The sequence below is a fragment of the Nuphar pumila genome, chromosome 13, assembly GCF_984573655.1.
Source record: "Nuphar pumila chromosome 13, dmNupPumi1.hap1.1, whole genome shotgun sequence".
Lineage (NCBI taxonomy): Eukaryota > Viridiplantae > Streptophyta > Magnoliopsida > Nymphaeales > Nymphaeaceae > Nuphar > Nuphar pumila.
Window position 1 is genome coordinate 73,851,191 of NC_143261.1, and position 27,472 is coordinate 73,878,662.

At 38.1% G+C, this 27,472-nt stretch overlaps 1 protein-coding gene across 1 annotated transcript in view; it reads left to right on the top strand.

Moving 5' to 3' along the window:
• Positions 1 to 1,610: 1,610 nt before the first annotated feature.
• LOC149818711 (mitochondrial pyruvate carrier 4) overlaps positions 1,611 to 27,472 on the top strand; it is a 46,414-nt gene continuing 20,552 nt past the window's right edge. Inside the window, exon 1 of the mRNA XM_089985501.1 lies at positions 1,611 to 1,754. Coding sequence (XP_089841627.1) covers positions 1,697 to 1,754 — 58 coding nt within the window. The 5' untranslated portion in view covers positions 1,611 to 1,696. The remainder of the gene's footprint in view (positions 1,755 to 27,472) is intronic.

Genomic DNA, 27,472 nt, shown 5'->3' on the forward strand with positions numbered 1-27,472 from the left:
AAATCTAGATTCTTGTCTCACCCTTCTTGGAGTCTCCGCCTAATTGAAGCTTTGTCGACATTTCCTACCATGTTTTCCAACAATCCGACCTTATTGGATTCAAAATAACTAAATTTGGAGTTGGATGAAGATAGCCTAAAACTAAATCCAGGTTGTTTTTTTTTTTTTTCCTTTTTTTATGAAGGAATCTAGCGTTCGTTTATTTACAATTAATCTTACATCACCTTTTTTTTTTGTTCAAACAAATCAATGTTGAAGGCATTTCAGTTTTTTTTTGCTTGTTTTTGTTTTTTGGGGTAATTAAACAAAGGTCAAATTTCTGATCTTAAAACTAAGTGTGTCTTTTGCATATAACTTACAAGGGCATAGGGATACATGTAATAAATAAAATGCCAAGCGGTGGCCTTGTATAGTAGCTGATAAGTTGATCGTTTTTTGTATATTATTCATCAATTTAGATACAACAAATGGGGATAGCTCGTGGGTGAGGAACCCCCTAGTTGGAGCTTATAAGGGGAGGATGCTTTGACCAAATATGACCTCATTGATGTATTTAACATTGTCAAAATAGTAGGAATCAACCTTTGGATAATAGTTTTTCGATAAATTTTTTTTTTTGAGGTATGAAAATTTAGTACACTGTTTCAGCCCTTAAAAAACCTGACATATGTGTGAAAACATTATCCAAATGTCAGTTTCTATTAAACTAAATATATATTTGAAGGCTCAGATGTTTAAAAGAATCTGAAAAAATAAAAAATATCACATCTTTTCATTAAGGGATTTCCTTGCCCACCAGGGCAGCAAACATTACCTCCAACAAATGTCTTAAATATTTATACATTCTGAATGCAAACGATAAACGTTTGCTATTAATGAACGTATAAAACTATTGGGCAAAAATCACCAACTTGTTTATGGTTGATGAATTATTTTGTAAACAGACAACTACATGCATGATTTACATGGGTTATTTAGTAAGAAAATGGGTTTTGTAATATGTGAATGCAATATGTGGGCATTTTAAGAACTTCGAAAATCAATAGCTTGTGCCAAAACTTTACCACTCACTTACATTAATAAAAATATAATTTAAAATATGATATATAGCAAATAAATCACGTTCCACACATCTATGATCTATATGTCAGATCGAGTCTTTACAACTTCCAGCACAAAGGCGTCCTTACCTACCATTTTAGTTTTTTTTGGATTTATTATAACCCCAAGAAACCTCACGAAAGACCTGATCGCGCTCGCTCAGCCTACCATACTTACGGTGCCGGCATCGTAAAACTCCTGGGCCTAGAACCCCCTGCTCCAGGGGCTTATGCTACGCATTGACTCGCACATATGCGCGATACGATGAGAATCGAACCTTGACTGCCCGTCTAGCAGCCAACGCCCACCTCACTACGCCAACCACCCTTGAGGCTACCTAATATTTTCGTTATTGTTTTTTGGCAAGAGGTTCGTGGAGGGGTTAGTTGGTATCATGGTCAAAGCGATGCACGGTTCGTTCCTGACCATCGGGTGGATGAACGGCGGTTAAAGAGCCCTACCTGATATGCACTCTCTCCCTATATAATTCGTCGTTGACGGCGATGCCAGGGTATCCGTAGCTGGTTCGTCTTGGGGGGAGGGGAGCCTACGTCGTTCTCCCTGATTTCCTTCAGAGAGAGAGAGAGAGAGAGATATGGCTGCCGTTTCAAAGCTTCAGGCGCTCTGGAACCACCCCGCTGGGCCCAAAACAAGTAACTCGCTCGTTCTCTTTACGTTGTTTGCCAGTAGAGTTGCCGTTCCGTGAATTGCGCTTCAGGCGCGTCTCTGCCGCCAGTTTCTAAATATGTGCAAAATTTCGTTCATTATTTATTTTCATACGCTCCGTTCATTTTGGGGCCCTTTGCTCCGTCTGCCTATATCTGCCTCTCCTCCTCTCGTTTTTTCCTGCTCGATCTGGAATGGTGGAACGGTCAGTAACGATGAAGATAGACAGCAATCGCCTGATCGAATTGATCGGGCCATGTAGGAACAAGGCCGGCAAGCGCCTGATCGAATTGATCGGTCCATGTAGGAACAAGGCCGGCAAGCGCCTGATCGAATTGATCGGGTCATGTAGGAAAAAGGTCTAAGATGTGATTAACAACATAGTGTCCCGTGGACCAAGCAGTCGTATCGTTGTTTGTATGATACCATGTTGTGATCGTTGTACTCGATAACTTGCAGGCCGTTCCAGATTTTTTTTTCTTCATTTCGCTCTTCCTCGCACCTTGCATTCCTCCGGTATTTTTTTATTCATTTACTGCCGCTTACAAATCGGCAGGGCAACTTATGATTCTTTTTGTTTTGTCGTTTGATAGGCGAAAACGAGAGTACTAGCAACATTTTCTTAAAGGATTCGTTGTCAATTCTACCTGTTTTGTGTATCAATGGTGTGATGAAACGAGATCGTGGACCTCTCGCCACTACCTATACAGTTTCTTAAATTGCACAGCGATCCTATCTGTTCTTACGCTCCCAAAGCTGAATCCTTTCGTGGGAAGGTGTATATTAAGCTTGGGCGAGACACACAATATAGCAGGAAGACAAAGGCATCAATTGATTTTTCAAACTTGTAAAAACCAGTGAGCATGCCCCATGGTTTTAGAGAAAGAAGTCATTGAAATTCCAGAGGATAAGCAAGTGCTGCGGCACAAAAGATTGGTTCATCTTAGCTTTTCTAAAATTTGTTATTCTCCTCTTGTAACATGTTACTTCTCTTGTTATTCTTCATACCGTCGTATGGGGAGTTGCTCCTGCTGCTTCTAAAAGTGCTCTAACTTATAATACATATTTCTAAACTCTGACACATGAATACGGCTGTAGAATGGGGATAAGGCCATTTTTAGAGAGTTTCTGTATTACTTGTATTATTGTATATACAGGGATACAAAAGGGGAGTCAACTTGAGTATCTGTCTGACATAGTTGCTAGATGACTGTACAAGATACAATTATTGAAGCACAAAGTAGATGTATTTGTTGACATATATTTATGTTAGCAATTAATTTCGATTAGATATCACAATTCTTTTATGGGATTCGAGCAGAGAGTACATATCATTTTACTTTCAACGATATATGCATTTTAAGTGACCTGTATATAAAAAAGATCATATTCTCATACCCCACAACAAATTGGGGTTACTAAGGAAAAATATAAACATATCAAGGAGACAATCTGAGCTTTGTTTTAACCATTTATTCCTCAACAGTATTGGGAAAACGTTGTATTAATTACTAACCATCGTATACTTAGAATGCTCTAAACTTCTCATGAAAATGATAGTCTTTTTGAAAACATTTTTGGCCTGTTTGGATAAAATCCTGGTTTCTTGAAAACCTGGATTTGAGAAACTTGGTTTTTGAAAACATTGAAAACTTGGTTTAACTGTTTGGATGACAGGAATTTAATTAGTAACCTGATTTTCAAGAAACAAAGCACTTGTTGTTCGGATAACAGTTAACCTGGCTTTGAATTTCTTTTTATCATGATAATCTTTTTTATAAATTTAGCAAAATCAAAATTTTATGTAGTTTACTACTCTCTCTCTGAAACATACTTGTTACTCAAGAAACAAAGCACTTGTTTGTGTTGATGAATTTCTTCATAGTCTTAGATACCTCTATATCTTTAATATCCCAACAAGCCTAACAAAAACAACCTGAGAATCCATTTACTTATATGAGGAACACCACATCAATGGCCTCTTCATAGTAACCATGGGACTATCCTGCATAGGAAACAAAGAATCTGAACAAGCAGGATCTTTTTATAGGAGAGTTTGGAAATGTTTTTTGTGGTTCAACCGTTCAAGTAACATTATTCTAAATGATACCACATACATGAATGATTGAATTGTTTATGTTCTCTACTCTTGACTCTTGCAGAAAAGAATGCTGAACCACATCCCCTTCTCTAAGCCATTAAACTCTTCACTTTTGCCACACAAATGACTTTTCATCATTTGTGATAATGCAGTTCTCAATCTAAGATCCTTTTGTTTTTCCAATAAATACTCTATCCAACACATTATCAATTACAAAAGAATTCCAAGCTTTTAATTTCCATGATTCTAGTCATAAAGCTACCTCTTCTATGACCAACACTTTTTGACACACTCTACACTCCCTTTTATCCACAAACAACAACAACAACAAACAACAACAACTACGCCTTCATCCCAAAACAATTGGGGTCAGCGATATGAACCAAAAAAGAAATTCATTTTGGGTCTTCCACATGAATCCTTTTCCTCCAATCATTTCTATCCAACGCCATGTCCTCGGCACTACACTCTACACGAACCAAAATTCATTTTGGGTCTTACACTCCCTTTTATCCACTTTTTGAAAAATTTGTGTTGCATAATGTTGGCTATATAGGATCGTCAGTATGAAACATCAAAAGTTTATCATTTGAAATAGACCATTGCAGCAAACTATGTTCCATTTCAGATTAATGTAAAAAATTGTCACCTAGCACACAATATTCTCAACAGTTTTTTTATTAGACCACCTAAAACTGTGGCTTCTGTATTTCAACAAGTTCATCAGCATGCTTCAAGCCATTAAAATTCTGTATATACCTCAAAATAAGAGCTTTGCCAGTTTTCTCATGTGCATTCCTCGCCACATTATAGTTGCTAACTGAAAAGCCAAGGGACATCCTCTTTCATGTTCAGGTTAGAAAGATTGACGTGAACTGGGAGTTCTATCAGTACGTTGAGTCTGGATGTCATTTGGTTTGATTGGTGTGCTTGACCAAGTCTCTTACTAAATGTTTATCCATGATGTAGATTTCTTTTGTAGATCATGCCTAATTCAGTTCTTTTATCTTTCTAAACTCTCTATGCCTGATATTAATGCTTGTAGAATTTTAAGGAGAGGATGAAAGCTATGCTTTATAAAGAATTTTTCAAAAGTTCACTTCCTCCCTTTTCCTTCATGTTTATGTTCATTTAATTCATTCATTCATTTCTTTCTATTCCTTGTGTTAGTCAAGGACTATATCACGTGGGTACGGGTATGGATGTGGGTACTGAGGGTATAACACAACAATTTTAAAAAATACAGGTATGGGGACACTGTTAGAAAGTGAGTTGGAATACATTGGGTTCAATAATGAACCCATACTTATGCACGTGAAGTGCAAATATACCCATTAAAGGGAAACAACACAAGCACATAATGTGCTAACCCATAAAACCCATAAAAAGGGAAAAATATGACATAAAGTCATAAGTTGCATATCATTGAAGAAACAATGGAGCATAAGCTCCCTCAAGAAGTAAGAAATACAAAGGGGAGAGCCCCTATTTATAACAACAAAAAGGAGCCTTGGAGGGGCTCCACTCATAGACGTTGGAGCCCCTCCAACGGTCACAAATGTGACCGTTGGAAGGGGCCCAACGTCTATTTGAGTGGGCCCCCCAAGGTACCTTTTGGTACTTTAGAAAAAAGAAATAAAAAATAAAATAAAAATAAAAATAAAATACATTACAATCACATTCATAAAGTGAATGTGCGTAAAACAGAGGAAAAGACTAAAATACCCCTACGGCTAAACAAAAGGAAAATATATATTTTATATATATAAATAGGAGGATACATATATATCATATATGTATATGTATCATCTTTTATATATATAAAATATATCTAATTATAACAATTGATGGGTACATTTTAACACCCCCCCTCAAGCTTTGCAGGGAAACGAAAAGATTGAAAAAAGGGCAAAACTCCACGAGGCTTCGGCGACTCCAAGAGGCTTCGGCAAGGATGCAATGAAACTTGAAATAGCCTTCCTCCAATTGTCTTCAAATGATGAACCCATTGCCCGAACCATCCAGGGTACTTCCCTTTGTCCTATCTCCAAGATCCTGAGAAAAGAAAACAACAAAGAACAAGTAAACAATATCTTTGCACTTTACTCAAAAAGGAACATTCCTAACAAGGTGCAAAATATATGTATAATATGATAGTTACTTTAGTATGAAACGAAAAATTTAGAAAACCAAAGTTTCTAAATCATACATTATGTTAAAACAAAATGAGCGGAAGCAAATTATGCAGAAATTGCAAGAATGCATAATGCATTCATAAGGTCCACCATTGGACAAATATAACCCCATAATGGGGAATAACAAAATGATCCACTAAGGGATACCACAAGAAGCCTACGAAGAGACATAACATACATATGCTTTATTGAATGAGAGCCCAAAAAAGGCCATAAAGAGCATATGTATATACGAATCATTATATGAATTAATACTCAAAGAACTAAAACATGCTTCAAACATGTAGTGAAGTTCCAAATAAGAAAAACGAAGTCTCCAAGCATACTTTAGGCAAAATAAACCCAAGATTTCACAAGATTTTTAAAAACTTTTATGTAATGAGAAGAGGCGGAAGCACCAATAGGGCAAAAAGTCACTCTTTAAGAGTGACTATAAGAGCCAAGAACACAAACACCAAATGTGCACACACAAAACTCACGAATATAGAAAATGACTTAAAGTCATAAGTTGGATTTATTGAAGAAAGGAAGAGAAGGGTGTAAAAAACCATAAGCACTTAATATATAGATTAAATGCTAAGAAATCAACTTGATATGCATATCAAAAAGATGATTTACTTGAAAAATACAAGTCATGAATGGAATTTTGCAAATATCAATAATAGTTTATTCATTACAAACAACTTCCTCATTAGTCCTCCAAAACCCATAAATCAAGTGTATAAGCTACTAGATCAAGAATATAAAGCCACTAAAGGCCAAAGACACACGCAAAGGTGTGTAAACGAACCTCTTGTCTACATATAATAATACTTGAAATAAGTGCATCTACGACAAGAGCAAGAGAATACATGCCAACATGGACTAAAAAGTATCTCTTGTCTACGTAAAAATACACTTAAAACCAAGTATGTTCAGCTACTAGAACAAGAGTAATAAGCCAACCATGGGCTAAAACATAATACATCTCTTGTCTACATAAGATGACACTTGAAATGAGTGAAATAAGCCAACCATGGGCATACATCTAAGCGACTAGAACAAGAACACAAACGCCAACATGGACTAAGATCACACACGATGGTGTGAATCAACGTGTCTTGTCTACATATAAGAACACTCAAGACAAGTGTGTTTAGCTACTAGACCAAGAGAGCAAAAGCCAACAAAGGGCTAAAAACACACGAAGATGTAATAAAATTCTTGTCTACATATGATGACACTTAGATAATGGGCATAAAAGAAAAAGACTTTTGAGGCAATAAACTTGTAATGAAAATAAACCGCGAATGAAACAATATTCCTTTTTAAAAAAGAATACTTATAATAACATTTTGGAATAGATGCAAGTAAAACGTATCTTCAACAAGATACTACAACCGATAAAATAATATTCTTTAGAACAAATGTGTGAACATACACCCCAAGAATACTTGTGAAAAAATACAAGAACACATGTGCACAACGAGCACAACATACAGAATCACAAATGTGCAAATGCACTCATAAGATTCATAAACAAATAAAAGGTTGGGCTATAATCCCAAAACATCTTGATTTTAAATGTACCTTAAAACATTTAAGGTTTCAAATACCATATGTCCATCACATTTACATAGAAGCATCCATAATATCAATGGCACAAGAGAAAAAATGAGTGACACACTCATAATTAGAGATCAAATAACAAATCATTTTAGAGTCCCAAGGTGCCCATAACTCACCTCAACAACCATCTATAATATGGAAGGTGGACAATCTAAAAATGATACAACACGAGGTGCCCATAACTCACCTCGTCAAACATCTCTAATATAACAATACTAAGGCCAAATAAATGATGCATTAAATAACATGTGATGGACAAACATAAATGCCACAAAAGGGCAATAAACACATGAGGAATCATTTTCCAAATAAAAGTTTTTACAAAGAGGACCGATTAACAAATTGAATCAAAGGTCCGATATAATCCATCAAAACAATTTTGCATAAACACGAATTATGCTTAATCTTCAAAAGAAGTCTTGTACACCAAAAAAGGCTTACTATGCAACATAATATGAAATATTAAGCAACATCATGTGCATGAACCGATTTGGAACAAACAAGCCTTAACTATGAAAGACATAAGGTGCAATTAAACGGTGAAGTTGGTGAAGTTCAAAAATAACAAACTTAGGCCAATATAGGCATTCATAAAGATGGTGAAGTTCGAAAAACTTATGAAATCTACTATTGCAACTTAAAAATGATAAACAATCATGAAATCTTCATAAAAGAATATATACTCACAAGAAGATTATAAGGACCGAAAGGCTCCTTAAGGAGAGTTTGAACAAAAAAACTCCCAAGAAGGAGAAAACTCCATTAAAGTGGGAGAAATCCCAACAAAATAGATTCATTAACAAAACCTTATGATAAATAAGATTGTACTATGACTTAAATAAAAAGTAAACATTTATTGAGGAAAAATTTAACACTCTTAAGTTTTATCAAAAAAACATGACTTAATAGATTATTACCTACTCCTAATGAAATAAGTACACAATAAACATTAGTGAAGACCATAACTTTTGTAATGAAATATGCGGAAAAGCAAAAGAGTGCATTAAGCACTTACAACATTCACTAATGAACAAACAAAAGGGCAAACACCAAAACCCACAAGAGACAATCACAACATAAAAATATAAATGTCTCTTATTGAAAAGAGAGAGAACTCTCTAAATGTTGAAAACATCCTTAAGAGTGTAAAGATGGAAAGAAAATCACCATATTCCATAAGATCATTTTAAAACTTAATTCAACCGGTATTATAAAAAAACTTTCTTAATTAAATGTTGCTCATATAAAACGGACACATAATATGGAATTTTTCATATATGCCAAACATTTTTCAAAAAACTACATTTTACAAGCATTTTAATCTTAACATACCTTTCTTTAAAGACTAAACATTCATATAAAGGTATTTTCATAAACAAGATTAGGTTTAAAATATAAATTCAAAGTTCCAACGGTCATAAATTTTTACCGACCCATTAAAGCAAGTTTTGAGCAATCATATATCTAATTTTTCGCCAAACAAGTTATCATTTAAAGTTTTTCAAAGAAAAACATACGAAAACGATTCAATGGAGTAGCAAGTAACTCAAAAAAGACATAATGACAAAAAGCACACATAAAGAAAAGGACATATTACATTCTTCATACAATACTCAAAGAAATAAAATGCATACCGAATAACTATAAGAAAGACAATAGAGAGAACCGAATACTTCACCATTTTTCTTTAACACATTCTTGAATACCACGCTTCCCGATGCACCAAAGAGCAACTCGATCTCAACCTCGCTCTGATACCATGTTAGAAAGTGAGTTGGAATACATTGGGTTCAATAATGAACCCATACTTATGCACGTGAAGTGCAAATATACCCATTAAAGGGAAACAACACAAGCACATAATGTGCTAACCCATAAAACCCATAAAAAGGGAAAAATATGACATAAAGTCATAAGTTGCATATCATTGAAGAAACAATGGACAAGGGGTAAAAACCCCATTACAATGGAGCATAAGCTACCTCAAGAAGTAAGGAATACAAAGGGGAGAGCCCCTATTTATAACAACAAAAAGGAGCCTTGGAGGGGCTCCACTCATAGATGTTGGAGCCCCTCCAACGGTCACAAATGTGACCGTTGGAAGGGGCCCAACGTCTATTTGAGTGGGCCCCCCAAGGTACCTTTTGGTACTTTAGAAAAAAGAAATAAAAAATAAAATAAATTACAATCACATTCATAAAGTGAATGTGCGTAAAACAGAGGAAAAGACTAAAATACCCCTACGGCTAAACAAAAGGAAAATATATATTTTATATATATAAATAGGAGGATACATATACATATATATCATATATGTATATGTATCATCTTTTATATATATAAAATATATCTAATTACAACAATTGATGGGTACATTTTAACAGACACATCTATATATATATATATATATATATATATATATATATATATATATATATATATATATATATATATATATACGAAAACTTTAAATCCCCATGTGAGGTAACACAATGTAAAAACCAGGGTTACCGGAAGCGTTATACCCTATGTCACATGGGTGCGGGTGCGACGCAATTTTAAAAATTTTGGACACGGGAACTCGGCTATATAAATTTTGGACACGGGGACTCGTCTCGTGACTCTTCCGAGTTGTCTCAGATCCTGAGCTAACCGAGTTAAAATAGTAGTATAACTGGGTTAGAACCAAACTCGGCTGAGTTTATCATTGACTCGGCCGAGTCTTAGCTACCATGGGAATAAAACATCATCAAGGTATTAATTAAAAGCATTAACTAAAAGCATGTTCTGGTAAATGCATTAAACATCTTTTGCAGTTTTGCTAAAATTCATAACATTAATTAAAAGCATTAAAAACTTTTAATTTTTCAAAGCTAGATTTGAAAAAGAGAGAGAGAGAGAGAGAGAGAGAGAGAGAGAGAGAGAGAGAGAGAGAGAGAGAGAGATCTCGGTGGATGAGAAAGTGTTGCTACTCCTGGATGAGAATTTATTAGCTTTTATAAGAGAGAGAATTGGGTGGATGAAAAGTGTTGGTACTCGTGGATGAGAATTTATTAGCTTTTAAGATTGAGAGAGAGAATTAAATGATAATATTTAAGAATATTTTTTTTCTGGGACTTATGTTTGAGACTCATGCTATATATATATATATTTTAAAAAAATATATAAAAAGATCATTTTTTTGTTTTTTGCCCTAAAAATGGACATTTTTGGACTCAATCAACGTTGACCGAGTCTAAAACAAGGGCGGACTCGGCCTTGACTCGTTGACCGACTTCAGGCCGTGTCTGAGGCCGCACCCGTGTCCGCACTCATGTCGGGGCGTGTCGACTCGGGTGCGGCACCTCCCTAGCCGAGTCCGTGTGACATAGGTTATACCATATGGGAAAGCGCGTTTCAGAAGTGCAAAATGTGGCGCTTTCAAAACATGTGGGGAAGCACCAAAAAAATTTGGGAAGCATGCTTCCCCTTGTTTTTTTTATTTTTATTTTTGTGTGTGTTTTTTTTTTCTTTTTTCTTTTTGCTTTTCCCTCGCTTCCTATGTCGCTTATGGTTCACTTCCGGTTCACTTCTAAGTCGTCCCACGCTTTTCGCTTTCTAAAATTTTGGAAGCGCCTCGCTTCCCGCTTCCCCGACTGGCAACTCTGGTAAAAACATGTAAGATGATGTTCACCAAAGAGCCACAAGTCCAAGAAATAACACAATCACAAGGCACAAAGGTTACTAAGGTCTCCAAAGAGAGCCCTTACAAAACCTTTTTTAAAAAATAAATATTTTATTAATGATCACTATGCACTAAACATGTAATCCCACTAGGTCAAGAATGCACAAATTATTAATGTGAATAAGTACACTCACAAAACTACTAAAGTCATAAACACCAGTCAAAAGAGTACAAGCCACTAAAGGCAAGAGAGATCACACACAAAGTAAAAAAATAAATATTAATTTTATTAGTCACAAAATTCACAAAATATTCATTCATAAATCTCATAAAAGAGTTCAACATAAACTCCACAAGGATGAGTGCATAATTCTCATAAAAGAACAAGTCATACATGAAGAAAACATGCTTAAAACCTCATGCACGAATAAACAAAATCATTCATTAATACAACAACAACAACAACAACTACGCCTTCATCCCAAAACAATTGGGGTATGAACCAACAAAGAAAATCATTATGGGTCTTCCACATGAATCCTTCTCCTCCATTCATTTCTATCCAATGCTATGTCCTCGGTGAGGTTCAAAGCATTCATATCCTTTCTTATCACCTCCATCCATGTCTTCCTAGGCCTACCCCGACCTCTTTTAACTAATATATTTTCCCATTTCTCCATCCTTCTAACTTGAGCATCATTAGGCCTTCGTCGAATATGTCCAAACCACCGTAAACGATTCTCTCTCATCTTATTTTCAATGGGTGCAACGCCTACCTTCTTACGTATCTCCTCGTTCTGAATCTTATCTTTTATTGTATTTCCACACATCCATCTCAGCATACGCGTCTTAGCTACCCTCATTTTTTGAATATGATGTCTCTTGGCAGCCCAACATTCCGTACTATATAGTAAAGCGGGCCTAATAGTCGTCCTATAAAACTTTCCCTTCAACCGCAATGGCATTCTACGATCGCATAACACTCCAGTTGCACTCTTCCATTTCATCCACCCAACCTTTATCCTATGATTTACTTCTCCATCAATTTCTCCATACTTTTGAATGATAGATCCCAAATATTTGAAAGAATCATCTACCAGTATTTCGTGCTCACCAAGCTTCACTACACTCCCATCATTACTTCGTTGCTTACTAAATCGACATTCCATGTATTCTGTCTTACTCTTACTCAACTTAAAACCTCTTGCTTCCAATGTCTGTCTCCATAATTCTAACTTAGCATTAACCCAAGCTCTAGACTCATCAATCAAAACAATATTATCAGCAAATAACATACACCACGGCACATTTTTTTGAATTGATCTCGTAAGCTCATCCATCACTATAGCAAATAGGAAAGGGCTTAAAGCAGATCCTTGATGTAACCCAACCGTTATAGGAAAATTGGTTGTCACCCCTCCACAAGTGCGGACATTGGTTACTACTCCTTTATACATATCTTTAATTATACTAATGTACTTGAGAGAAACACCTTTCTTCATCATTGTCCACCAGAGAACGTCCCTAGGTACTCTATCGTAAGCCTTCTTCAAATCAATAAAAACCATATGCAAATCTTTGTTCCTCTATTTCTCTCAATAAGTTGTCTAAGAAGATGTATAGCTTCCATAGTTGATCTTCCAGGCATAAAACCAAATTGATTCTCCGATATCATGACAATCTTCCTCAACCTAGACTCAATCACCCTCTCCCAAAGTTTCATACTATGACTCATGAGTTTTATACCACGATAGTTTGTGCAATCTTGTATATCACCCTTATTCTTATATAGAGGCACCAAAGTACTCTTCCTCCACTCATTAGGCATCTTATTTGTCCGCCAAATCTTGTTAAAAAGATTTGTCAACCATTCTAAACCTTTCTCTCCCAAGCATTTCCAAGCCTCGATAGGTATACCATCTGGGCCAACTGCCCTTCTTGATTTCATTTTCTTCAAAGCCTCTGCAATTTCTTTCTTTTGAATCTTGCGCATGAAGTCACGATTCATCTCATGAAAAGGAATTGAAAAGTCTCCAAGATCTTGAGCATGACTTTCATTAAATAGTTTATCAAAATAATCTTTCCATCTCTTCTTAATCTCCTCATCTTTGACTAAAACCCTTTGCGTTTCATCTTTGATACATCTAACCATACCCAGATCCCTCGATTTCCTATCTCTAATCTTTGCAAGCCTATAAATATCCTTCTCACCCTCTTTGGTATCCAACTTGTCATAAACCTCCTTATATACCTTATCCCTCGCGTTCCGAACTACTTTTTTTAGCTTCCTTCTTTGCTATCATATACTTCTCCAAATTCTCATTATCATGATTTTTACTTAGATTTCTATAACACTCTCTTTTAACCTTAATAGCTAATTTGACATCCTCGTTCCACCACGATGTATCTTTACCTAGCGGTGCACCGCCTTTAGACTCACCCAATACCTCCTTAGTCACCTTTCTCATGCCACCCACTATCTTATTCCACATAGATTCTGAATCCTCCTCGAGACACCAATCAACTTCCTTAACTACCCGCTCTACAAACATTCCTTGTTTAGCTTCTTTCAGTGCCCACCACTTAATTCTAGGATCTACCATATGTCTATCTCTTTTGCGGTATTGTCTAATTCTAAGATCTAAAATTAAGACTCTATGTTGTGTAGCTACACTTTCTCCCGGTATAACCTTACAATCGATGCAACAACCCCTATCTCTCTTTCTAAGTAGGAAAAAATCTATCTGACTCGTATTAACCCCACTTTTAAATGTTACTAGGTGAGACTCCCTCTTCCTAAACCAAGTGTTTGCTAAGATCATATCATAGGACAAACCAAAATCTAAAATCCTTTCTCCACTTTCATTTCTTTCTCCTATACCATAGCCTCCATGGATACTCTCAAATCCATCCCTACTAATGCCTACATGCCCATTAAGGTCACCGCCGATGAAAAGCCTTTCTCCATAAGATATCCCTTGTACTACTCCATCTAAATCTTCCCAAAATTGACGCTTAATGGAATCATCTAAACCTACTTGAGGTGCATAAACACTAATAATATTAATAATATTCGTACCTAATACTAATTTAATAAGTAAAATCCTATCACCCTTCCTACGGACATCAACTACATTATCTATAAACTCACGACTCATAACAATCCCTACTCCATTCCTATTCCTATTTATTCCTGTATACCAAATCTTATATCACTAAGGTTCTATCACTTTTGCTTTCTCACCTACCCATTTGGTCTCTTGTAGACATAAAATATCAATCTTTCTCCTACACATAACATCTACTAACTCTACCAACTTACCAGTTAAAGATCCTATGTTCCAAGTGGCTAACCTAATTTTATGGTCTTGGACTAACTTCTTTACCCCCACCCGTCCAACAAAGTGAGGGAACCCTTGCCTATTTGACACCACACCCGGGCGTCGGTGTGACGCATCGCTTTCGGGCGACGACCTAGCAACCCTTGCTCATTTATCACTGCCTCCGAGCCTATAAAGTACAGCGCGTCGCTCAGTATGGAACGCCCCAACGAAATTCTCATATTGGTTCATATTCATAGGGTATGACTAAGTTTTTATGCTGGCTGTCACAGGCCTACCGCAACCCTCCTCCTTTATCCGGGCTTGGGAGCGGCAGTGTATAACTAAACAGTTATAAACAGGCGGAGTTAAAATCATTCATTAATGTATATGTAAAATATAAGACAATTACAAGTGCACACATATCATATATCAATAAGGCAAAATCATGTATACTAACTTAAATTTCCAAAAATAACAAAATACTCATGATCACAAAAGAAAAAACCCCCATACACAAATAAAGTATTTAGGTTTCACATAAGAGCATATCAAAGAAAATTCAAACACAAGTTACGCAAGATCTCAAAAGATCACACGTGAATTGTCATGAAATGAGTGTGAGTCTTTGTAAATGTCCACCAACACAAAACTCAAATGGGCTAACAAAGAGCACACTCACAATACCCACAATGGGGATACACAAAAAAACACTGTCAAATATTAAATAATATTTTATTCAATCACCAATAAGATTGTAAAAGCCTTACAAGAAACAGGGGATTCATCCCCTTTATATACACAAACAAGAGGGCCAAAATGGGCTCAAAAGAGAGCCCATTATAGCCGTTGGACTAGCCCCAACGACTAGTCAACCCATGGTTGACCAAGTCCTGAAAAGGAAAAAGACCAAAAAATAAAGAAAAATAAAAGGTGTAAAATTACAATATATATAATATATATACATGTATTATTGTATATGCGTATACATATACATGTTGAGAGATGTATATGTGAAAGTATCTCCAACAAGATAATACGAACAATATTACAATATTCTTGAAAATAAATGCGTATACAAACGCCCAACAAGAACACTTGAAACTCTTGTGCACACAATGCACAACACAAACTCACAAATGCACAAATACGAACCCAAAAGTCATAAGTTTCACTAACACAAGCTTGGGCTATAATCCCAAAGCCTTAGAAATACAAAGGGAGAAGCCTTTATTTATAGGGCAAGAGAGCCTTGGGAGGGGCTCCACATATAGTCGTTGGAGCCCCTCCAATAGTCACAAAATGTGACCGTTGGAGGGGGTCCAATGGCTAGTGTGTTGGCCCCTCCAAGGTAAGGTACATTGTACAAAATAATAAAAAAGATTTAAGAAAAAAAAGAAAAAGAAATTGCAAAAATAAATTACAATCATATTCAAGAAATTGAATATGTGTAAAAGGACTAAACTACCCCTACGACTACTACTAGAAGAAATATATATTATATATATATATAATAAGTAGATACATATATATTAATATATGTATATGTATTACTTTATATAATATATATATATATATATATAACATTACATGATTTGATCACATAATTTAACACCCCCCTCAAACTTAGGGCAGGATGACCGAAAGTGTGCTGAGAAGGAAGTTGAAGTGCGGAGCACACAAAGCTTTAGTGAAGAAATCCGCCAACTGATATTCTGATGTGACATATGGAAGGTCAATAACTCCTTTGAGATACGCCTCACGAACATAATGACAATTCATTTCTATGTGTTTGGTCCGCTCATGGAAAGTGTGATTCTTAGCAATATAAATCACACTTTTGTTGTCACAGCATAGCTTGGTGGACCCTTCTATTGTGATCCCCATATCTTCCAGCAACTGATGGATCCATACAATTTCCATAGTAGTAGTCGCCATGACACGATATTCGGCTTCAGTTGATGATAGAGACACCTTTTGCTGCTTCTTACATCTCCATAAAATCAGTGAATCTCCTAAGAACACACAAAAACTAGTGGTGGAGTGACGGTTATTTGGGTCACCTCCCCAATCAGAGTCAATATATGCAATTAATTTTAAATCAGAGGAAGAGGATAAGAAAACTCCCTTATTTAGAGTGCTCTTTATGTATCTTACAACTCGTAAAATAACACTCATGTGAACGGAGGTTGGTGCATGTTGAAACTGACTTGTTGTATGAACTGCATTGAGATATCTGGTCTTGTAATAATACATCAACGATCCTACAAGCTGTTTGTAGGGAGTAAGATTGGAGAGAAGAACACCATCATCAATCTTCATTTTAGCTCCTACTATAGCAGGAGTTTCACAAATCTTATCATCAGTAATACCTGACCTGTCAATAATCTCAGACGCAAGCTTAGTTTCAGACAAAAAATACACTTTATGAGAGTAAGCTACTTTAATACCCAAAAAATAAGTTAGAAATCCCAAGTCAGACATTTCAAACTTATTCTTTAAAATTGATTTTATGCTTTTAACCCTTTTAGAATCACTTCCGGTTATAAGCATATCATCCACATATAGAAGCAAAATAACAATCCTTACATTAGATTTCTTAACACATAAAGCAGTATCAGTAAAACAAGATGAAAAACCATTTTCTATCATTATAGAGTTAAACCTATCATACCAAGCCTTAGGGGCTTGTTTTAAGCCATAAAGGGCTTTCCTAAGGCGAAGCTGTTAGGTTTTATCACCCACGTTGCATTCACGCAGCAGCAACAGAGAGAAAGAGGTTGGAGACGTCTGCAACAAAAAAGGGCTGATATCATTCTCTCTAGTTGAGAACGTGCCCTAATACTCTTTATATTACTTATGGGTCTGAAGTAACAATAGATAACGGGTCTGCTCCAGGCCCAAACTCCCGACCCATGAAGAGATACAAGCATAATACATAATATAGAGATACAACAGTGCACTGACATAAATACCCTTGGACGACTACCATCCTTAATACCCGCCCTCAAGTTGTGCACGGTTTTGAACCATGGACAACTTGCCCTTTAAGTACCAAAAACGTATACTAGTGAGACCCTTGGTAAACAAACCTGCAACTTGATCTTCAGTGGAGATGTACACTGGGTCAATTTCTCCATCTTCAATTTTCTGACGAATGAAGTGCTGATCAATTTCTATATGTTTAGTACGACCGTGATAAATGGGGTTAAACGAAATTTGAATGGCACTTTGATTATCACAGTGGAGTGTAGCAGGCAAAAACTTTTCTCCTATCTCGTCCAATATATGCCTCATCCAAGTGATTTCTGCGGTGGCTGCCGCCATAGACCGATATTCTGCCTCTGTACTGGATCGGGCAACGACTCGTTGCTTCTTGCTACTCCACCCCACCAGATTTCCATCGATAAACACACAGTATCCCGAAACTGATTTTCTGTCATCTGGATCTCCAACCCAATCTGCATCTGAATATACAGTGATTTGATGTTTGCTCCCCTTAACCTGAGACCGATGATAAAGTAAGCCATCTCCAATCGTGTCTTTTAAATATCGAAGAATCCTTCTAACTGCATTCATGTGTTCGGTACGGGGATCATGCATAAACTGAGATACCTGATTTACTGCATAGACAATATCAGGCCTAGTAAAAGTAAGGTACTGAAGCATTCCCACAAGGCTACGATACTGCTTGGGATCACGATAGGGTTCTCCATCTTAGGCACTGAGCTTATGATTCAACACACTAGGAGTAGACAACGGCCTACAATCTCTCATCCCTGCTTTATCCAATAAATCCATTGTGTATTTATGTTGAGTTAGGGATAAGGTTTCATTTTGTTGATCCACTTCTACTCCCCAAAAATAGCGCAATATGCCTAAATCTTTCATTTTAAATTTTCTTCCCAGTAAGTCCTTGATGATCTCTATGTGCTCATCCGAATTGCCGGTGAGAATTAGGGATGGCAGTGGGGCGGGGCGGGGCGGGGGACAAGGTTTCCACCCCCGCCCCGCCTCAAAATTTTATCCTCCACCCCCGCCCCGCCTCCGCGGCGGGGATGGATTTTATCCTCCACCCCCGCCTTCATCCCCGTTTCATGTCCTCCACCCCCGCCCCGTCCCCGTCCCCGCCCCGTCCCCGTCCCCGCCCCGCCCCCGCCCCCGTCCCCGTCCCGACCCCGCCCCCGTCCCCGACCCCGCGGGATGAGCGTGCTCGTCACCGGCGCCGCTGGCTTTGTCGGCACCCACGTCTCGCTCGCCCTCCGGAAGCGCGGTGACGGTGTCGTCGGCCTCGACAACTTCAACGACTACTACGACCCCTCGCTCAAGAAGGCCCGCCGTCGAATCCTCGGCGACCACGGCGTCTTCGTCATCGCCGGCGACATCAACGACGCCCGGCTCCTGGCCAAGCTCTTCGACCTCGTCGCCTTCACCCACGTGATGCACCTCGCCGCCCAGGCCGGAGTCCGGTACGCTATCGAGAACCCGGCGTCCTACGTGCACAGTAACGTCGCCCGGCTCCAGGGTTAGGAAATTAGGGAAGGGAGTTAGGGTTAGTAAACAGTTCATCTGAGTTGGGGGCGGGGATGGGGCGGGGCCGGGACGGGGATGGGCCGGGGGCGGGGCGGGGATGGGCCGGGGCGGGGCCGGGGCGGGGATGGGGCGGGGCGGGGCGGGGCGGGGGAACGTGCCAGTCCATCCCCGCCTCCACCCCCGGACGGGGATGGATTTTAACCTTCATCCCCGCCTCCATCCCCGTTTCATACCCTTCATCCCCGGTCCAAACGGGGCGAGGCGGGGCGGGGCCCCGCTTTCCCCCGGTCCACTGCCATCCCTAGTGAGAATAATATCGTCTACATATATAAGAAGTAGAGTGCTGACCTGTTGATGCCGATAGATAAACAGGGAGTGATCAAGTTGAGATCTGAGAAACCCATGTTGCTGAATTTCGAGCGAAAAACTATCAAACCATGAGCGAGATGCTTGTTTCAAACCATAAATAGCCCTTCGTAATTTTCAGACATGTGAACTGGGACCATGTTCTGCATATCCAGGTGGTTGTTCCATGTACACTTCTTCCTTTAGATCGCCATGCAAGAAAGCATTCTTGACATCAAGCTGACAGAGAGTCCATCACAAGCATAGAACCAGTCGAATAGTACCCATTTTAATAACTGGACTGAATGTCTCATCATAGTCTTGTCCATATTCTTGAGTGAAACCCTTAGCCACAAGACGTGCTTTATACCGTTCAACAGATCCATCAGGCCTGTATTTGATTTTGTAGACCCACTTGGATCCTACAACATTTTTGTGCGAAGGTCGTGGAACAATTTCCCAAGTTCCACATTCGTGCAACACTTGCATTTCTTCGTTCATGGCCTCTATCCACCTGTTTGATCTAGATGCATCTACAAAATTATTCGGTTCCCCTTGTTTTTCAATCTGGGAAATAAACAATTGTAAATCCATGGAGAAGTTATCATAACTTGCCCATCTTTCAATGGGATGACGGGCTCTTTCAGACCTTCGAGGCTGAACGTCAGGGCATGAGTCATTGTTGTGGCCATTTCTTCTTGTATAGACAAGTCCCTGAAATCTTGTATTACCATCAGACGTAGATGGTACACTCAACTGGGAATCTGTGACTCCCTCCATCTGAGAATTTTTGTCGGCCTCTTCTTGCGCAATAGTTGGTGATTTACACGAACAGTCATCTCGTGTTTCCGTCTGATCAAAAAGTTCTGCAGCCATCCACGGTTCATACACTTCATCCCTTTTTCTCTGCTCTGCTTGCTTCTCTCCCTGACTCTGCTTTGCTGCTCTGTCTGATTCCCCAACAATGAACTCATCAAACACAACATTCTGTGAGACTTTAATGCGACGAGAGGTTGGGTCATAGCACCGATACCCTTTGTACTGGTCAGCATAACCAACAAAATAGCACTTGCATGCCTTGTCTTGAAACTTGTCACGTTGAGAACTGTCAATGGGAACATAACAGACACAACCAAAGGCTCGCATTTCGTTATAATCAGGGTGTCTTTGAAAAAGAGTAAAATATGGAGATCTATCTTTAAGCAATTTCATAGGCAAACAATTTATGACATATGTCGCTGTGTGGAAAGCTTCTGTCCATAAACTCAAGGGAACACAGGAGTCGTGGAGCATACTTAAGGCACTTTCCACGATGTGCCTGTGTTTTCTTTCAACAACACCATTTTGTTGTGGTGTATGTGGGCAAGATATACGACGATTAATTCCATTCTTTTGGAGAAATTCAGTAAATTCATGTGATAAATACTCTCCTCCTCCATCACATTGGAGATGTTGGATTTTGGATGAAAATTGATTATAAACAAGATCATGGAACAAACAAAAGATTTTGAATACTTCAGATTTGTGTTTCATAAAATATATCCAGGTGAATCTAGAATAACTATCAATGAAAATGACATAATAGCGGCTGCCAAGGAGGTTTGGGGAGCAGGGCCCCAAACATCAGAATATATGATTTCAAAAGGAATTGAAGCTCTTTGATTTATTGAATGAAAGGGGAGTACATGACTCTTACATAACTGACAACTGGAACAAAGAGGTTCTTCTGATCTTTTATTCAAACTAAACTCTGGAACAAGCCCTTCTGACACAAGCTTTTCAATAAACGAACGACCACAATGACCCAATCGACGATGCCAAACTTCTGGCTTATTACACTTAGACAAACTAAGACAATCTTGAGACAATTTTGACTGAACAATTGATGAGATTGGTGAAGTAACACAAACTGAAGATGGTGAAGCAACACGAACTGAAGATGGAGACTCCTCGAGGACATACATATTTCCTTGTCGCTCCCCTTTAACGAGCGTCTTCTTATTAAGAAGGTCCTTAACACATACAGAAGGAGTAAATTCAACAGAAGAGTTAGTATCGTCAACAAGTTTAGACACAGAAACAATATTTTTAACTATGCCCGGGGAATGGTAAACATTAGGCAAAGTTAGGGAGGAATTAGAAAGAGGAAGGTCAACGGTTCCAACATGTGATATAGGGTGAAGAGTACCATCACCAGTCTTAATGCTGAATTTTCCAAAATAGGAAATTGGTTTTGAGATCTTACCAACATCACCTGTAACATGTGCTGCCGCCCCAGAGTCAATATACCATGTTCCTTGTTCATTCTGTTTGAAACTCAACCCTGAAAGTGCAGAAATCAAGTGGTTCTTCACATTGTCCTTATCCTCATCCTTCGGTCCCCCTATTTCTTTTCCTTTGTTGGGAAGTGTAGCCCCATTCATCTTTCCTTTGTTTTGAGGGTTATGCCAGCAATTTGCCTTAATGTGTCCTCTCTTATTACATAAATAGCATGTCGGTATATGTCTGGAGTCTTGATTGTTGGAAAATGAGTTGAATTGATTATTTGGAGTAGGCAATAATCCACGTCCTCCAAAATTAGCTCTTCCTTGACCACGTCCTCCACGGAAGGATTTCCACCCCCTTTTTGATCCTACCCCTGTGATCATTACCTCGTGACTGCTGTGATTTGGAAAGGTCTCCCCTTTAATGGTGACTTCATACTGTAGTAGCTTTGCACGAAGATCTTCAAGGTTTGGTAATGATGGCAGACAGAGCAATGATGTAACCAACATGTGATAATCGGGTCCAAGACCATTCAACGTTTGTTGCACCTTTTCTCTATCAGGGATCTCACAGCCCACCATAGCTAATTGATCTGTGATAGTCGTGACTCGATTCATGTACTCTGTCACAGTAAGGCTTTCCTTCTTTAACAGTTGGAACTCTCTTTTCAAATGAAGAATCCTGGCCTCCGAAATCTGTGAATATGTCTTAGCTAACTTCTGCCACAACTCCAAAGCAGAGCATTCATCGGGAATACTCACCAATACCTCTTGAGAGAGTGTGGAGGTAATGTATGCTACTGTTTGGTCTCTCTTCCTCCATGATGTGAAATCTGGATTGCGACTTACCGTGCTGGAGGCATCTCCTTTGTCACCCTGTTGTTCCTGCGTGATGAACTCGGGTGGTGCGCAGACTGTCCCATCAAGGTGCCCAGAGAGATCCAGACTCCTAATAAATGGCAGGATCTGTCTTTTTCAGGTCAAGTAATTTGAATTGTTGAGCCTTTCAAAAATGAGATGTCCGAGAAAACTAGAGGGCAAAGAGGAAGAATCCATAATGATGAAAGAAGAAGGAAGAACAGTGGGTGAGGATAAGACTGAAAAATTTGTGAATAACAACAACAACAACAACAACTACGCCTTCATCCCAAAACAATTGGGGTCAGCGATATGAACCAAAAAAGAAATTAATTTTGGGTCTTCCACATGAATCCTTTTCCTCCAATCATTTCTATCCAACGCCATGTCCTCGGTGAGGTTCAAAGCATTCATATCCTTTCCTATCATCTCCATCCAAGTCTTCCTAGGCCTACCCCGACCTCTTTTAACTAATATATTTTCCCATTTCTCCAACCTTCTAACTGGAGCATCATTAGGCCTTCGCCGAATATGTCCAAACCACCGTAAACGATTCTCTCGCATCTTATTTTCAATGGGTGCAACACCTACCTTCTTACGTATCTCTTCGTTCCGAATCTTATCTTTTATTGTATTTCCACACATCCATCTAAGCATCCGCATCTCAGCTACACTCATTTTTTGAATATGATGTCTCTTGGCAGCCCAACATTCCGTACCATATAGTAAAGCGGGTCTAATAGTCGTCCTATAAAACTTTCCCTTCAACCGCAATGGCATTCTACGATCGCACAACACTCCAGTAGCACTTTTCCATTTCATCCACCCAACCTTTTATCCTATGATTTACATCTCCATCAATTTCTCCATACTTTTGAATGATGGATCCCAAATATTTGAAATAATCATTCACCGGTATATCTTGCTCACCAAGCTTCACTACACTCCCATCACTACTTCGTTGCTTACTAAACCGACATTCCATATATTCAGTCTTACTCTTACTCAACTTAAAACCTCTAGCTTCCAATGTCTGTCTCCATAATTCTAACTTAGCATTAACCCCAGCTCTAGACTCATCAATCAAAACAATATCATCAGCAAACAACATACACCACGGTACATTTTCTTGAATTGATCTCGTAAGCTCATCCATCACTATCGCAAATAGGAAAGGGCTTAAAGCAGATCCTTGATGTAACCCAACCGTTATCGGAAAATTGGTTGTCACCCCTCCACAAGTGCGGACATTGGTTACTACTCCTTCATACATATCTTTAATTATACTAATGTACTTGAGAGAAACACCTTTCTTCATCATTGTCCACCAGAGAACGTCCCTAGGTACTCTATCGTATGCCTTCTCTAAATCAATAAAAACCATATGCAAATCTTTGTTCCTCTCTCTATATCTTTCAATAAGTTGTCTAAGAAGATGTATAGCTTCCATAGTTGATCTTCCAGGCATAAAACCAAATTGATTCTCCGATACCATGACAACCTTCCTCAACCTAAACTCAATCACCCTCTCCCAAAGTTTCATAGTATGACTCATGAGTTTTATACCACGATAGTTTGTGCAATCTTGTATATCACCCTTATTCTTATATAAAGGCACCAAAGTACTCTTCCTCCACTCATTAGGCATCTTATTTGTTCGCCAAATCAAGTTAAAAAGATTTGTCAACCATTCTAAACCTTTCTCTCCCAAGCATTTCCAAGCCTCGATAGGTATACCATCTGGGCCAACTGCCCTTCTTGATTTCATTTTCTTCAAAGCCTCTGCAATTTCTTTCTTTTGAATCTTGCGAATAGATGTGAAAAATCGTGTAAAATCTGCCCAAGATTACAGTAAACGTGCTTGTTGTTTCTCCTTCTTTTTTTTTGGATAACAACAAGCACCGTAATCAGTCTGATATGAAATCAGATTTGTTATAATCTGATCTGACAATCTAGAATATGCAAAATAATTCAGATCTGACGCAGTTTTGGGTATGTATTGAAAACCAACAGACGTATCAAGAAATCTGAAATAGTTCAGATCTGCTGCAGTTTAGGATATGTATTGAAACTCAACAGACGTATCGAGATAGGGTCCCTTTAAAGTATTGAGAAATAGAAACAAAGGAGAAAAGAGAGCAGACCCGATGACAACCAAATTTGGGTTTGCCGATCAGGCCTAGGGTTGAAGAACTTGATACTAGATTATACTAGGTCTGACGATGACCAGGTCTGATGACGTAGATGATGAATAAGAAGGGATAGATGAAAGAGTAGAAGGATGATGGCTAAGGATAGCAGTTTAGGGTTGGATGAAGGCTACCGAAGAAAAGATGAATCGCCCAACCTGTTTATGACAGAAGATCTGAATCTCGCAGGGCACTCTCGTTGGAATTCGTCTTGCACACTTTGTGTGGAAGTTACAGGCGAACCTGCTTTGATACCATGTTAGGTTTTATCACCCACGTTGCATTCACGCAGCAACAGCAGAGAGAAAGAGGTTGGAGACGTTTGCAACAAAGAAGGGCTGATATCATTCTCTCTAGTTGAGAACGTGCCCTAATACTCTTTATATTACTTATGGGTCTGAAGTAACAATAGATAACGAGTTTGCTCCAGGCCCAAACTCCCGACCCATGAAGAGATACAAGCATAATACATAATATAGAGATACAACAGTGCAATGACATAAATACCCTTGGACGACTACCATCCTTAATAGAAGCACCTTCCTTTTGGGAATCTTCATTCCAGGTGGAGCATCCATTTAAACCTCTTCATTCAAATCACCATTTAGAAAAACATTTTTAACATCCATTTGATAGATGTTTCATTTGTTGATAGAAGCAGCAGAGATGAGACATCAGACAGTTACCATTCAAGCAACGGGCGCAAAAGTTTCTTCATAGTCAATCCCATACTCTTGACTATACCCTTAAGCAACTAATCGAGCTTTGTATCTCTCCAGAAATCCATCGCTCTTAGTCTTAACCTTAAATACCCAACGATAGCCTATGGTTTTCTTTCCAATAGGTAGAGTTTGGAATTCCCATGTCTCTGCTTTCCTAAGAGCAGTGAGTTCATTTTGCATAGCTTCTTGCCATTCTATACATTTTTTAGCTTCTTTAAAATTCCTTGGTTCAAAGTAAGAGTGAATAGCGCTAAGACAAGCCCTATATCTGGGTTAAAAAGAATCAAATGAGACAAACCTAGAGGGTACTCTTCTGCTTCTCTCAGTTCTTCGTAGATCATCATTTGTTGAACTAGAACTACTAGGTTCACTGTATTTTTCAATAGCAGTCCTGAAATTACTTCTATTTCTATGGATATATGTTATAGGTTCTCTTAAATCTTCTTGATTACTATGTTGAGGTACCAAGGGAAGAGGAGGGGAACTATCTTCATTTTCATTGATATTATTAGGAGTAAGAACATCATCACTATCCTCATGAGCTAACATTTCAAATAGGAAAAAATAATCCATGTTATCTTCACAGGATTCACCTTTTTCAAAACCATTAACATTTTCCAGAAAACTCACATTTTTGGAGACATACAACTTATCATTCTTGATATCATAACAATGAAACCCCTTATGAGTTTCGGAATATCCAAGAAAAGCACATGAAATCGCTTTAGGTGAGAGCTTATCGTTCTTATCAGTAAGAACACATCATTTACAACCAAATATTCTTAATCGACTATAGTCAGGTTCTTTAGTATAGAGTTTTTCAAAAGGCGAGATATTGTTCATGTTTTTATAGGGTAGCCGATTTATCAGATAAACAGATGCAAGAGCAGCTTCTGCCCAAAAACCTTTTGGGATGTTTTGAGAGACCAACAAAGTTTGGGTTGTCTCTATTATATGTCTATGCTTTCTTTCGGCTAACCTGTTTTGTTGAGGGGTTTTTGGACAAGATCTTTGGTGGAGAATACCATAATTCTCAAGGTAGTTTTTGAAATCATTTGAAAGGTATTCTCCACCTGAGTCAGTTCTAAAAATTTTGAGATTCCCATTAAATTGATTCTTAATCATCATATGATAGGTTTTAAAAGTTGAAAAACTTCATATTTGTGTTTAAGAAAATAAATCCAACAATATCTTGTATAATCGTCAACAAAAATAACATAATAAGCAAATCCACCTTTTGATAAAACTGGTGCCGGACCCCATACATCAGAATGAACAATTTCAAATGGTCTAGTTGTAAACATAGATCTTTGAAAGAAAGGTAATTTTTTCATTTTCCCAAGTATACAATCATTACAAGTGAAATCACTTTTGCATAAACTTTTGACAAACGACAAATGAGAAATTTTTACAATATTTGGATGTCCAAGGATATGAATGCTTTGAACCTCACCGAGGACATGACATTGGATAGAAATGATTGGAGGAGAAGGATTCATGTGGAAGACCCAAAATGATTTTCTTTTTTGGTTCATATCGCCGACCCCAATTGTTTTAGGATGAAGGTGTAGTTGTTGTTGTTGTATTTGGATGTCCAAGTCTTTTGTGCCATACATTAATATCTTTTTGGACAACATTACAAAAAGGATTATTTGGAACTTGAAGAGAATCGACATAGTAAAGATCACCCTTCCTAGAGCCTTCCCCAATCAATCTCTCGGACTGGCGATCCCGTATCCAACATTTGTTAGATGAGAATTTTATATCACACCCATGATCCGAGAGTTGAGAAATGGAAAGTAAATTTAAGTTTAATTTGGGTATAAATCTAATTTTTGGAATAAAGAATCCTTGTTTTTCAAAGTTGCCCATTCCTTTTACTTCAAGAGGCGTTCCATCCGCGGTT